Source organism: Lepisosteus platostomus, chromosome 4 (assembly GCF_059453375.1).
Source record: "Lepisosteus platostomus isolate fLepPlt1 chromosome 4, fLepPlt1.hap1, whole genome shotgun sequence".
In the NCBI taxonomy this organism is placed as follows: Eukaryota; Metazoa; Chordata; class Actinopteri; order Semionotiformes; family Lepisosteidae; genus Lepisosteus; species Lepisosteus platostomus.
In genome coordinates this window covers 62,773,604-62,789,029 of record NC_142614.1, presented here as the reverse complement: position 1 = coordinate 62,789,029, position 15,426 = coordinate 62,773,604, and the positions used below count along the sequence as shown (strand labels likewise).

General features: G+C 36.4%; 1 protein-coding gene across 1 annotated transcript; it reads left to right on the top strand.

Moving 5' to 3' along the window:
* The first annotated feature begins 2,742 nt into the window (after positions 1-2,742).
* gkap1 (G kinase anchoring protein 1) lies at positions 2,743-14,571 on the top strand. Its single transcript, XM_088630187.1, has 12 exons — positions 2,743-2,843; positions 4,489-4,733; positions 5,720-5,875; positions 6,331-6,408; positions 7,093-7,225; positions 7,315-7,334; positions 7,691-7,843; positions 8,821-8,907; positions 9,433-9,496; positions 10,622-10,692; positions 11,127-11,207; positions 14,036-14,571. The coding sequence occupies exons 2-12, from the start codon at positions 4,500-4,502 to the stop codon at positions 14,072-14,074; spliced, it is 1,116 nt and encodes a 371-aa protein (XP_088486313.1). The 5' UTR covers positions 2,743-2,843; positions 4,489-4,499; the 3' UTR covers positions 14,075-14,571.
* Positions 14,572-15,426: the final 855 nt, after the last annotated feature.

The window sequence follows — 15,426 nt, the reverse complement described above, 5'->3', positions numbered from 1 at the left end:
AAAATTAGAAATTGATCAAGGAAATCAAGAAAGATTCTGATTAAAAAGGTACCTCTAATATAAAGGTCTATAAAACATCATGTCTAACATTTCTGTGAAAGATGTTAAAAGTTTCATCCACAAGGGAAGGAGGAAATGGCAGAGACCAAAGCACCTTTGAAACTGAATCCTGCTTTGAATACAGTGAATAAGCTAGGGATCAGTGCTGAACCAAGATGGAGAACATCCAGTGGTAGACCTAAAACAATGAAAATGTAAAGATTTATTTGCAAGAGGTCTCTTCCTTTGAATGACCAATTCAGGTCGTTCGTGCTGAGAACGTACATACCATGTTATGGATATTATATGGCCCAAGAATAAAACTGAAGGTTGCGAAGACCAAGACCACTGCTTAGCCTCTGGCTCTGAAAATCTTTCGGATTGTGATCTTTTGCATTATAAATAATGATGAAGTAATAATGATCTAGAAATAGAACATGGCTTTGGAGATAAAGACTGAAATACATTGAAGAAAGGTAAGTGAATGTTGCCTGAACTGATGCAACCTAGGAGTGAAAGAGGTAGCACAGACCATGTGGATAATATTAATACAGTACAATGCAGCAGGGAAGTAAAGTTAGAATACTGTAATGTTGGGAGATGGGGAAAAGTGAAAAAAAAGCAGAGAACGTGGGCTGTGCTCTTTGGTGTCATGACTCATTGGAAATGACAGATTCCAATGTCTGATGTACATCAAGAGAAACTAGAAGGTTTGGGTCAGATGGATGATCAATATACTGTATCACTTGTTGATTTCAAGTTCTGTTCCAAAGTTTGTTTGCTCTGTAAATCTTCTTTAAACTAAAATAACCAAAACAAACAAGAAAAACTAGCTCCCACCAAGTCCTAACTATACAGTACTTTGATAGAAACGTTTTCTCAAATTACACAAGAAGGTTAAACTAATTCCAAACCTCTAAAGAATAATAATGGTATAACTATAATTCTGTTACTCACTACTCTTTGTTTATCTCTTCACCAGTCTTCTCTTCTCAAAGAGCCTCTCAGCTCCTCTAACCAGCCTTATCAACAGGTGTACTTAATTGTGGCCTCTCAATCTCTTCTTACACTGATTGACTACAACTGATTCTTCTCAAGCACGGGAATGACTTGTCCTTGCAAACCTGGTCTTTTCAGTTGAAATTACAGTGGGGAGAACAGTCTTAAGACAATGTGAAAGGGTCTTGTTTAGGTTTTGTTTAACATCCACATTTCAAAGAGAGATGGGATGGTATGAAGACCTACAGTCTAGGGGGTCCATATTCGGTTTTTACTAGTAGTAGTCTGTTAGTAAGATTCGTTGTTTTTTTTACTTCAAACATAAACTGGAATCAGCGCTGAACACGTGAGAGTATGGAATTAGATCGGACCTTTGGCACAAAATATTCTTTTAAAAATGTTATGGTGAAGCCATTTGGCGTTCTGGCGCACTATGGCTGCCATTGCATCATCCAGGTGATTACCTGTAAAGGTAATTTATTTGGTCAGGGCAATTTACCATTGTGATTAGAACTGATCAAAGAAATATTTCTTCCTGTGACGGAGGCTCAGGAAGTAATACAAGTGGGATATAAAAAAAATAGTTTACACTTATATAGCGCCTTTCTGGACACTCCACTCAAAGCACCTTACAGGTAATAGGGACTCCCCTCCACCACCACCAATGTGCATCATCCACCTGGATGATGCGACGGCAGCCATAGTGCACCAGAACGCTCACCACACATCAAATATTAGTGGTGAGAAGAACAGAGTGATGATGCCAATTAAGAAACCAATTAAGAAACTTACACCAAATATATATTTGGTGTAATTGAGCTGCTTTGCTGTTTCATAGGTATTGGGCCCGTGGCAAGTGGATTATAATTGTTATTTTTAAAACCTTTTCAATTGTTTCAGAAAATCATATTATTCAAGTATTTTTCTTGATAACACCACTGTAACAAGATTACAAGCTTGGAAACTTTGATCCCTTGGAATAAGTCTCCCTCCCATGTCTCATGGACACTGATTAAAAATTGGACAAAGTGAAGATTCGAGGAAAGGTTTCTTAAGCAGCATTGCAACCCAGTCTTATATACATTATGTTGATTAACTTAAACTGACTAGTGTCATAGCTATGAAAGGTATCAAAACTGGCAGTGCTATAAAAGAATGCTTATCTTTTGCTCTCTTCTTCTCATTCTTTCCCCATTTTTCCTTTTGTTCTACTCTGCAGTGTCTTGACTGTTTTGTTGTAATTAACATACAGGATACAGAAATACAGCAAACCGTATTTTCACCAATAAAAATTTATGAAGAGACAAGGTTTCATGTGATGTAGTTGAATGTTATTCCCATGAAATTAGAGACAGGTATATCGAGGTAGGCAGACTGGAAGATGGAATAATTGCTGTTCTTCCATTGTAATAAAATGTAAAAGAAAATGAATGTGGGTGTATTCCACGTATACTGCAGATACGTGGCATCTGGGATATATTAGCTGCAGTATTATAATGAATATTATACTATCACACTATCAGGTTCGAGTGTTAAACAGTCTACTATGTTCAGTTCTGCTGTTAAAAATATATTTATCCTTCATCCTTTTATTTCAGCAATTGTTTTTTTTCCAAATTGAACATAAAACTACGCTATGAAAATCGGCGCTGGCTATCAACCGAGAGAACAATGCAGCCCTTGAACCCAACCTCACCCTCACCTCAGCGTCAAACTAACCCTTTTTTCTTTTTTTACTTCCGGGCCACCGTAGCTCAGGGGTTTTGTTGTGAAGTGACGTGAGACTGCAGAAGACACTCAAACAGGTTCAGAAATTGCTTTTAATTATCAATCTTACACGTTTACTTTGGTTGGTTCGTGTAATTCAGAATCATGTTTATTGGGTTTTTAACGGTCTGTTTTGTTTGGTCAGTGGGTTTTTTGTACGTATTTGAAAAATCTGTTTGGCTTTACTTTTGGAAAAAGCGAAGGGGGAGTAAAGCCGTTAGATTTTCGGTTCACTTTACCGAATTTTCTAAGTTTTGCCGAATCTTTCGTCGTGAGAATTTGTATTGGCAAGTTCAGGATTTTTTACATTCTGTTTTTGTTGGTATATCTGTAAACTGCAAGTTGAAGCTTTCGTATGGTAAACGATCTAGACGGGGTTAAAATATTTTCAAGATTTTTGAACGTGCTCCTATAATAAATGTAACCCTCGGTCGCTTTAAAATCATATTGCTTTGTGAAGCTACAAAACGATTCACTAGCCAGGAATTTGGTTTAAAAAATAACGAAACTTGGCGAATACGGTAGGCTTGTGTGAGTATTCAACTGTTACTACTGGCATTCTATAAACATATGTATAGATATATAGTTACATAAGCATTATTTCCTCGTATGCGATAAGGGTTGTGAAGGCATGCTTCTCATAAAGAGAAACGATGTTTATAACCTTTTATGTTTCTGTTCATTTCGTTTATGTAGCGCCTTTCACCCTGAATAATCCCAATTTCATGGTAGGAGGTTATAGTAAAACGCATGAAAACATGCCAGCCTCTTATATGTATTTTTTAATAGCTGACTTCATGAAGATTCTGTTTTCCTTCAGAGCTTGATAATTTCCATTAAGGAGGCATCATGGTTTAGTTTTTGTCTTTCTACAGTAGTCTCCTTTTTCCGTTCAGTACACGGTTCACAGGTTGAATGTTGGTACCGTAAATGTTTTTAAGTGGTAATCTGTACTGCAAGTTCAGTAATGAATATTACATTTACACTTAGTTTTACTGTGAATTTGGGTGGCATGGTGGTGCAGTGGTTAGCATTGTTGCTGTGCAGCACTGGGATCTGTGCAGTCTGTGTGGAGTTTCCTCCCACAGTCCAAAGACATACTGGTAGGTTAAAAGGTGTCAGGGGAAAATAGGCCCTGCGATGGGCTGCTGTCCTGTCCGGGGTGTGTCCTGCCTTGCACCTGTTGCTTGCCAGGATAGGCTCCTGCTCCCCCACAACCCTTTTTGGATAAAGTGGTTAGAAAATAGAAGGGAATAAATAGAATAGAAATAGAATTTTGCACATCCTGTGGTGTAGTGATTTTATCAAATCATTTTATAAAGAATTTCAATTGATCGCACAATTGTGTAGTAGAGCTGCACTCTGTCCTTATTAAGTGCCGATTTCACTAATGAGTGACTTTGCCATAAACTTTGACTCTGAGCTTCATTTTTTTGTGTTAATTTAGCCACATAACCTTTTTTAAGTCACAAATGCTGTGTTTCTGGGAATAAAGCGATTCCATTCAAAAGTACCTTTGTTGGTGGGATAAGACTAGCATGTCAGTGAAGATACAATCCATATAGTGTTTTTCTAATGGTGCTGTGAAGTCGCCACATACTGCCTGTCGCGAATAAATAGAATAAATCTCCGCACCCTCTCGGCGTTGGTTGGCATTGGCTGTGACTGTGGAATTGTTCGCAGGTGCTCCAGAGATGGCCTCCGCCGTGCTGTCGTCCGTGCCCACCACTGCCTCCCGCTTCGCCCTGCTGCAGGTGGACAGTGACAGCGACTCGGATTCGGAGCCCGGGAAGGGCAAGGCTGGCCGGGAAGCAGGCAAGTCCCGCTCCGGCAAGTCAGCCGGGGCCAAGTCCAGCAGCAGCAGCAGCGAGAAGAAGAAGGACAAAAAGAAGAAGAAAAAAGGGCAGCAGCAGAGTGAAGCCAATGAGGTACAGCCGTCAGAGACGCCGGAGTTCTCGTTTGCTATATCGTGAGCAGCTGTTTTTGTTTTCCATTGTGAAACTAAAAACAGCACGACAAAACTTCAGAGACTTTGATTTCCTGTAACACGACAACATTTGGTGCGGTCTGCATCTTAAGCTTATACGTTTTGTTTCCACGAGATCTTTACAGAACAAGCTGTTTATGGATTTCTGGAATTGCAGAGCAAGGGAAGTCTTGATATGCAATACATTGTATATGATGGTATCCTGAAATAGGTTTTCATTTTAGAAGGCCATACAGTGTTTGGGTTACGTGGTGCAGCTGGCTGCCTGTCGGGATACATTTTCTGCCCCCTGTAATATTACTCCAGAGCTGAGAAAGTGCATGTTAATCAATAGCATAGATTCCATACCTTCAGTCTGTCTTAGTTTAGATGCTGTTATGGTTTTTGAATTCTGCGTTCAAAGCCTAAGTAATAGCCCAAAATCTTGCTAAAATAACACACTTGTTTGCAAAACTAGCCATTAGAAATAAACCTATATGTTCACGTTCAATTAAAGCAGCGTTCCGTAATACTTGCCAGTCCTTTCCATGACCAAACTCCTGTATCTCAACCCATTTAAAAGGTGTTGGAAGAATGCCATAAGAGCACAGAAAGAAAGTCATAGGCACCACATAACAGTGGACATTACCTTAGGTAGCATAGCTCTGATGGTTTCACATGACAAGGATTAGGTTTTCTGAACATGTTATTTAAGAATGTTATGTGTTTAAATATATAATTCATATTGGGTCATTAACTTTCTGTTTGGCACAGACTCTCAACATTAAAGGTAGACTGAAAATGGGTGGATGGAAGTTTTCTCCTGTTTACCATGAGCCACACCCCTGTGTGGGGATTTTCAACTCTTTTTATAACTGTTTTCTTCATTTATGGCTTTCCTTGTTAACGCTCAGTAAGAGGCTGATGTGCTGTGTTTTATCTGGACAGCTGAGAAGCCTTGCTTTCAAAAAGCTCCCCCAGAAGTCCTCTGTGCCAGCATCCACGGTCAGTCTGCAGAACATTGCTGCTGACCTCATCCACAGCTCTTCAGAGCAGCAGGCCCCCGAGGCCAACTGGCAGCAGTGGAAACAAAGGGATGAACAGGTAGAGGTCCTCCTTCACTTCCTTTCTGTCTGGAACTACTTCAATCTCCTGCGCTGAACCCCTTCGTCATCTCTTACCCACACAGTATCTGTCGATGGCCCATAGGGTCAATGCACAGCTCTGAACCACAAAGGAGGTCTTGGGTTTTACACAAAAAAACAGCTGTTCAGTTTTAGTGACATCATTCACCATTTTTCCACTATTTGAGCAAAGAAAAAGATTACCGTACCTGACACAAGTGGCATTTTGTTATTTCTCCTTATAGTTTAGTTAATAGTTAGGTTTATATTTAAGATGTTTGCATTGTTGCTGTATACTGTACACTGTATGTAACTGAAGTGTTAAAAAGTTTTTTTTAATTAATGCGTCCATGTAATGTTTACTTCTTGGAAGGGTTTAAGAATATTTTCAACTTTTCCACCTTGTTAATCTGTTTTCCTCTTTTAAACTTGTAGTTAACAAGTGATCTTTATGAAGCAGATCTGGAAAAGGCCTTAATTTTAAGCAAACTGGAATATGAAGAGCATAAACAGGTACTGTGCTTGTGGTAATGGACTCAATTATTGGATAATATCCTAGCAAATAGTGGACTGTAGTACTTTATTACATCAGTGATGTTGAGTGCCACGTTTAACAGCTCTAGGAAGTTATTGGTTGTTCATATGACTCCTTGCCCATTTAAAACTTAGAATTATGAATGATTTCTCAACATGCTGTCTATAATTATTAATGTGGCATATGCTTCTACTCAGTTAAACTAAGTAGTGATCTTTATTACATTGTAATCATATATATTTAAAGTATGCTGTTTTAATGCTGTAGGAAAGTAGGTTTATAGATAGCAGCCAACCCTAAAATAATTCCAATTATTTGTCATTTCTGAGCTTCACTTTGTTGCTAAGTAGAGTTGTTCTGGACAGTTATAGTGCCCTGCACTGCCCAGTGCAGTTTACAGTTAATGCAGAATGTTACTGCTTTTTATTTTAAATGAAAGAAGAATGGGCTTGTTTGCTTCTGTATTTTTTTGTGTTCAATGAGTCATAATACTGCATCTGTAGGTTTCTGGGGGATTAAGAGATATTTTACCTTATTGAATATCTCTGATCTCCAATGGTTGTACAGCAAATTAGATATAGAATTATGGAATGAGTAACATACAGTAGGACACATCTTAAACGTCTGAGATATAAAAGTCTGACTTTTTAAAATTATTTCAGGATTATGAAACAGCGGAGACAACCTCACCGAAGTCCAAAGGTGCAGGGAAGAAAGATAAAAGAAAAAATCAGCAGGGTAAAGACAAACCACTCACTGTGTCCTTAAAAGACTTCCAGACAGAAACACATATAGGTAAGTGTGGGAGATGCTTTTTAAGTCTTTTCTTTTGTATATCCATACATTCCCAGAATAAAAAAAATGTATACTTTCTTTTCTTTCAGATCATCTTAAGAAGCAAGAAGTAAGTATGATATGTTTGACTGTAATAAAACTGTACCTAATGTACAGTTTTGGTTTTGTAAGTATTGGTATGGGGTTAAAACAGACTGTGTATACAAATAAACTTTAATTGTTAAATTCACATTAGAAAAGTATAAAGAACCAATGTATTTCGGCCTTCTGAAATCATTCAAATTGTTAGATTTGCACACTATCTACATGTACACAAATCAGCCTAACTTAAGTCAAGAAGGGTTTTGTTTTTTTCACTATACCTTAGGTTTTTTCTTTTTTCTTCTGGGAAAGTTTGATGTTCATTCGCATTACTTGCTTGAGTGATGAATGTTGTCCTTTGCTGCCTCTTCTGACTTTTCACAGGAATCAAAGTCTATCAACCCAGTAGTCCATGATGACAAATTCTTCAACAAACTGGAAGATGATGTCAGTAAAATATTACTTAAAGAGAAGAGAAGGGAGCAGTTCACCAGCACTAGTGGCACTGAAATCACTGCATCTGTTGAGCATGAATTGGTCAGTGTAAACCATATTTACAGTATTTTAGATTTAAAAAAAAAACATGTACAAGTAGATTTTAGTTAAATGTGACTTTTTGTAGGAAGAGTGACTTGCTTCTTAATGTAGGTTTAATTATGTTATGGTATAACATTATGCCAAGACTTTTTAATTTTTTAAATTGTGTTCGTTTTAATTGCAGTCATGCAGTAAAACAAATTAAAATGACAGTCACACATAATAAATAGCTGTCATGTAACTCCTTACACAGTTTAGTTAACCTACTTGTATAAGGACTGATAGACTGGACTAAGGACGTCTAAACTTAATTTGCTATGAAAGACCAGATTTGATTTACATTTAGTTCAAGCAGTCCTCGCATACCAAAAATCATCAGATTTCTAGGCACGACCATGACTGAACATGGTAATATTTAATTACTGGTATTAAATATTTTAAGTCTTTTGGGCGTTCATCAATGAAGTACCTCTCTTTAAAATGTTATTAGCTACATTTTTAGCATTACTTATTGAAATTATTTAAAATACCATAGTTATGGTTATTGTATGCTATGTATTTTTCTTTTCTGCTGCAAATAATATTGTCAGCATATCTTGTTCAGTAACTGGAGAGAATAAGTGAGCAATACGGTGTATACGCTGTATACTGCCCTACTGTTAACATTTTTGACATTTAGAAATACAAAAATATTTAGTGCTTATTTTTTGTTTTATGAATAGAGAACACTTCATCAAAGGCAATGCATTTATGTGTGTTGATATGTTCAAGATAGTGTGATTTGATTATTATTTTTAAGTATCCAGCATAAACTGGTGTATTTGCAAAAGACAGGTGTTTTTTTTTTAACTCTCCTTGGTGTTTCAAATTGAAGACATATTTACACACAGTGCATCATTAGTGTTAAACTTTTTAGTCTAAAAATTAAGACTCAAATTAGTGCTATTCTGAAAAACTAATATAAAAGTTCCTTTTAGGATGTAAGAGCTGAACAGCTCAAGTATGAACTGGAAAAGAAAGACTTGGAAATAGAAAAATTAAAGAAGATTATCTCACAGTGGGAGGTATGTAAATTCACAAATGTTCCCCGTGTTGTCATTCAGTGTGCTTCAGCTGTGACAGCTGTGATTACTGGACACTTTATTTAATTTTAGAAATATTTTGATAGTTTCTTTAATCTGCATTGGTATTTTATTAATATCAAGGCTTTGTTGTAGCCTTCTGTACTACTGCCAATATGTATGTTTGTTCTTGCTTAAGCGAACAACAAAATAAAGCAGAACAAACAACTTTTCTTTTCATCTGATGAAACAGTCAGGTGTCATCATGTTTTGTTTCATGTTAGTTCTTTGTTGACTGTAAGTTAGATGTTTTTTGTTGTGGTATCTTGAGGAATTCTCCAGTATTTCTAGCAAAGTAGTCTACTGTAAATGTAGAAAAAAAATAAAAATCACAAAGAGAGCATCTTGATTTAAGATGGTTCTTTTTTTCAAAATATAGTTGCTGTTATGCATCATCATGTAGTTGGATATATATTGTACAGTTTTTCCTGGGCAGGCAAGCCTAATACTAGATTTGAATGGTTTCAGGTCAAATATAAAGAAGTGAAAGCAAGAAATGCACAACTTTTGAAGATGCTTCAACAGGGGGAAAGTAAGTACTGTGTGTAATACTGTGCCTCCAACAATACACTGTATTGATTTCCTTTGATTTGTGTAACCATTTTTGTAAAGGGTTATAGTAGAAATAAAAAACACAGAAATTCAATTGTACAAAAGGTGTGAATCTATATGCACCCAGTCCTCAAGGTACAAACAGTTGGTATATGAACATCTGCACTTGAAAACGTATTCCCATAAGAATGAAGAATTTGGCGGAATGCGCTAGGATTATGTGAACAATGAACTAAGGCTCCCTCACTGGTATCGCTGGGGGATGTGGCTCAAGGCTACTGTGTACAGTGAGTCATTTGCTCAGTGACAGCATAGTTTTTCTAATGTTAATAACATCCAGCTTTTGATCTGTGATTTTCTGGCTGAGTGTTAATAGCCATAAAAATAGCTGAGAAGAGGAAAGGTTACAAAGTTGTCATATCATAAAAAGGACAATAACCTTTAAAATGAAAGTCTCTATCACTTTCAATCTGGTTGTTTCAACTTAAAAATTACTTGGGTTTTGAATGGGACTTTCGAACATAACCTATTGATAAGCCAAGTGTACTTTACTTAAATAGTCTAAACAGTAGAAACACTATTGGCTCCAAATTCACTATTGTTAAATATACAATTCATGTTATTATAATTAGGGATCTTTTGATGTCTAGTAAACATGTACTGTCAATGTAGATAGGAATGAAAATCTAAGGATTTGGGTGCCAGAAAAGTCTGTGATAACATGCAAGTTTCTATCATTATCCATGCCTTTATCTGACATTACACTTTCCAGTTGTATACAGCTTTAGTCAAGTTAGCAAAAGTATTACTGCAAATGAAAAGATGAGTTTTATGAGTCACAACAGTATTTTGAGTAAATGGTTTTAAACTAGTTCTGTATTTTTGACCCTTAGGCCTGTCTTGCCTCTTAACCCTTCATATCCTATAAATATTTTTATTGTAATAAAATTACTTTATTCATAATGTTTAGTGAATTATTATAAACCAATCTCAAATCTTTATAAAATGTTTGACATAATAGGTGTGTTATCAAGGATCTGCATTGTTTCCTTAATATTGCATGTTTTTTTACTGTATGTTTTAGACTGATCTTATTTTGTTCTAGTGAAGGACAAAGCAGAAATATTATTGCAAGTTGAAGAGCTGATGAATATTAAGGAAGAGCTATCATCACAGGTGTGTTAAACAGACTTGGCTTTACTTTAAGAATGTTTTGGTCTGTAAAACAATATAAGAACAATATAAGATATACAAACAACAGGAGGCTTTTCAGGCTCTAGGTTCTGCTTTATTAGGTTGTTGTTAAGTATTGCATTTCATTTAATGCAATTAAGAGTTAATGTTTCATTTTTTTCATCTCATTGTGACTTTTAAAGCACTAAATTAGGGCAATATCTATTTTGTGAGAAGATTATCAGGATTGATGCAAAAAAGATCACAATGTATTGGTCATCTTTAAGATCAAGTTGCTTTATTCTTCTGTGTAATTCACTCTGAGGTTCAAGATAACTGGAGAAAACCCCACTGCTTTAAAACTGGAAAGAACAGACTTTTGGGTTTAATTACCTGTGGGATAAATGAGTGTGTATCTTTTTTGGCCTTTGTTATAGGTGACTTCATTGCATGCAGCCCTTGAACAAGAAAAGTCAAAAGTAAAGGGATTACAGTCTGAACAGCCAAAGCACCATCAGGTAATATATTTTATTCTTGTGTTTCTCAACTTACAGAAATGCTGTGTTTATTGAGTTTATTGAGGAATTTGAAATGCAGTAGTTGGCTGCACATTATCTTAATATCCTCTCAGCAGCCTTTTATTATTTTTAAGACTAAGCTGGTAATTAGTGATTGTCCATGTCCTGCTACTGTGTGCCCTGGTACAGGGACATTTCAGAACTTGTATGGCATATATCACTGCCCATCATTCCACCGATATTTGCCTCCACACACACAGCGTTAAACAGGTATTTCTTAGTGCACAGGTTCTATATTGGTTGTTATTTGAACAAAATTGAGTTGATTCATTGTATTAAACAGTAACTGCACTTGTCGACTATGACAGTTGTTGCAGGCCCTGAAGCAAGTGGGTATCTCTCAAGCATATGCTAAAGGTCTGATAGTTCATGCTTTGTTGTCTTCAGGCATGTGACAGGGCAGTCATATCCAGGGGATCAGTGACCCAAGATCATACAGTGACCACTATGGCTGTGGTTGTTTCCATTGCATGATAAATGGAACCAAGCAATGTATTTACTCTAATATACTTTAAGTACTTTATTGCTTCTCTGTATATATATTGAGTTTCAAAAGAAACATTACATTTAACTGCAACAAATTAAAAAAAATAATTAGGAAAGTGGCAGTCTTTCTCTAGAAAGTACACTGACATTTTATCAAAGCTTTATAATATAGAAAAATGAATCTACTGATCATCTTGCTATTAATACGGTTAATCAACAAGGGGCCTACAGTGAAAATCACAAGGTGGTAGCATTTTTGGCCACTTTTGAAAGCAATACAAGCTTTCATCTATAATGCATGCTTTGCATCTGATTACAGATGATGTCTTGTAGGATTCTGTCATTTTTTAGCCCAGGCAAACTCACCCCACAGATATTCTTTGGGGCTCAGTTTTGATGAGTAGAGCATCCACAGTGTGTTACATTTCCATTTTGCAGGAAAGCCACTACAGGTACCATAAGGACATGTGTTGTCCTGTTGAAATGCTGTTACATAAGGATGGGCCCCACAGAAAGGATAGGATGTGAACACCCCAGACTTTATCGATGTAGCGCTGTGCAGTCAGGCTGCCATTGCTACAACCGAAGTCCTGTAACAACTAGAAACTCCTGCCAGACAATCACACTTGGACTTCCCTGTCAATTGGTCTGTTGTACACAACAATTAGTGTCATGTTCTGCATATCTACACAATATTTGCTGATATCTGTCATGGTAGTCAACACAAAACCTTGATTTATCACTAAAGAGGATTTGACCCAGTCATAGATGAAGCTAATGACTTTATCTATAGTTCAGCCTCTAATTTACTGAAGACAGAGTTTGCTGGAAAGTGTTTTTAAGAATTGGAAGACTGCATTATCACTCTGCTTTGTGCCACTGCCTGTCCACACATGGTGAAGAGTACATCAGGGCATTAAATTGCAGTGCACTGCGTTGAGGATCTGGGTTCTGAACTGTTTTACCTCCCACCTTAAAGTTCATATCTCAAACTGTTTGATTTCCTGTTTGGCCCGATGTAGGAAGCTCTCTCACATTGCAACTTCATTCCTGAGAGTAAGGTCCAAGTGGCAGTGCAGATATGTCCTAGGCACCAGCCATCATCATTTTATCATGAGGGAAATACTACCTTGTGATGTGATGGTAGAAGTGTGTGGATGTGTAAGTGGCTTACAATCTGTGAAGTGCATTTGGTCTATAATGCATAAATTCAACTGATTGACTAATTTTACACACGCATAGAGAAGTAGTTACAAAAGTACTAAGCCTTAGAAGGATATTCATGGCAAGAGGCCTCTGCTTTTCAGATTGTCATAGCCCAGACTGATGATACTGGAGAACATTTAGCCGAAAACATTCTGAAAATGTTTCAAGATTTCAGTAGACATGATGGTGTGTGTTTTTTGTATTTCATCAGATATGTCATCCATTTCCATGGGAAAGCAGTGTTTCTTGGTCACTGTTTTAATTATGACAGTGACATTTAAATGTAGCATTTAAAGAAACGTGGAAAGCCATTAATCCTGAAGTCAATAATAGACAAAATCTTAAATGTTAAAATAATTTCTCACAAAAATAGCTTTCTTCTTATTTGGTGGCAGAATGTATTCTTAGAGCATTAATCCCTTAAAAGGCCCATGCATTTTGTTTTGTGTGAGAAAATATCTAATTGGAAAGATATTTCAATTAGCCCAGCTATTCACAAATCTGAGGGTTTTCACTGTTTTCTCAGAGTTATTTTTTGAATTACTGATTTATTTTTCCTCAGTTATTCACAATGTAAAATCCAAAATATTTAATCACCTGTTTCTAATTTTGTATGAATTTTGCATTTCACAGCTGAATAGTGTTGTATTAGTTTGGGCAAATTTAATGTAAAGCCCAGTTCCAAATCCTTATTTGAATAATTATAATTACTTAGATTTAATTCGTACATCCAAAAATATCTTCTTATAATGTTTTATTTTATGAAATGTCCATTCAGTTACTTTAAATATTGGATTGGTAGCAAACAAGAAGACCATTTGGAAAGGAAAGTGAATCTAAAATTTCACTCAGCTGTTGCTTTCAAGTTTGTCTTCAAGATCCTGGTAGGGAAGCTTGTTTCTGATAACCCATAACTGTAAAGATTTCCTATTCTCTGTCCTCAGTGGATAGTGGTAAATGTGTTGGGTTTTACAGCATTTAGAATGAGAAAGTTGACATCTGGGGAATGCATTGTACTCTTTAATTTTTTAATCTTTATTTTTATTTGCATAGTGACTTGCTGTTTTTTTTTTCAGGGAAACAAGAAAGGTAAAAAGTCTGAATCTGATATTTGAAGACCAATGAGGGAATACACAGCAAACAAATCTCTACAGGGTGATATCACTAAAAAATTGTACTTCACTTTCAAACTGTAATTGCAGCATTTAATTTCTGGGATGTTATTTGCTTGAAATATTAAACCCTGGTATTTAAATGGAAGGGGTTATTCCTTGAATAAAGTGAATATTTTTCCCAGACCTTTTCTTCAGGTTTATTCAGAAACTTTTAAACTAGCCTTTACTGATGGTGTCTTATTGGGGAAAAAAATAAGTATTATTGCAGTTTCTAAACTGTTACCTTGGTTAAACTGTTGGAACATGTTTTCTTAACATTTTGTTAGTGGTGTAGTGGGTTTAACCTCAAGCTTACCTGTACCTCTAGGTGGGTATGTACCAGGATTAGTTGAGTTAGACCCCATAATCAGAAAACTCCAGCTGTTTTTCCTCTTTCTGCAAGTTGTTTTTTTGTTAATTAAATCTTATAGTAATAAAAGTTTCTAACTTTACAAAAATTCAGTGTTGATTCCTGTCATTTGCTTTGTGGTCGAGTAAAATAAAATATGCAATGCAAGGACAGATCTCTTTTTAAGGATCATGTCTATTTTTTGCTGCTTCTTTTCAATGATGTGTGTACATCTAATTAAGGTTGGAAATGTGGAATAATTGTCCTAAATTTAATTTGTGGTTTACAGGCATACACACTTTCCTCTGAAAAAGAACTGATATACAGTGAACATTATACACCCTCTTCAAACAGTACCTGTAGACCAAGTTGATACTTATCAAGTACATAATTTGTTGTGGCAGCTGTTGGCTTAAATGACTGTTGCATCGTGACAATGCATATTTAGTGCACATATTTATGGCTGCAGTATTTTTGGGTTATTCCCGCATTCCTGCATTCAGGACAGCAGAGGCATGTTTCTGAAGAGGCAGCCTACGCATGCTGACGCAGCTACCCACCTGAACTACTATGTTTCTGAAGAGGCGCTTTATAAAGTTGGGAGTACTGTGCAGGCCCTGATAGGGAAAATACATTTCAACCAACCCTGAGCCTGAGAGTTTGATAAAACACATTCCTATTTGAAGAGCATTTTGAATTAAATAGCTTGTCATTCAAGGAGGTTGTTCTCCAAAGTTCAAACAGTATAGAATTCCATTTAGGTATGCAGATACCTCACAAGCAAGCTTGCTTCACAATAAATGGACAGTGTCAGAGCCCCACAATTATCCTTCACTGCAGTGCAACACAATCCACATGTGCTTGGAGACTTAATTGGATTTATTCCTCACAGTACATGCAGTTGCAGGCCATTGTGCTTACATTCCATGCCTATTTTTGAGCGATGTTAAATACACATTCACAG

Excerpts from the sequence above, each read along its gene's own strand:
- gkap1 (XM_088630187.1), top strand. The coding sequence starts at position 4,500 with ATGGCCTCCGCCGTGCTGTCGTCCGTGCCCACCACTGCCTCCCGCTTC. Across the intron at positions 7,226-7,314 it reads CCAGACAGAAACACATATAG|ATCATCTTAAGAAGCAAGAA; the intron begins GTAAGTGTGGGA and ends CTTTTCTTTCAG. Across the intron at positions 7,335-7,690 it reads ATCATCTTAAGAAGCAAGAA|GAATCAAAGTCTATCAACCC; the intron begins GTAAGTATGATA and ends GACTTTTCACAG.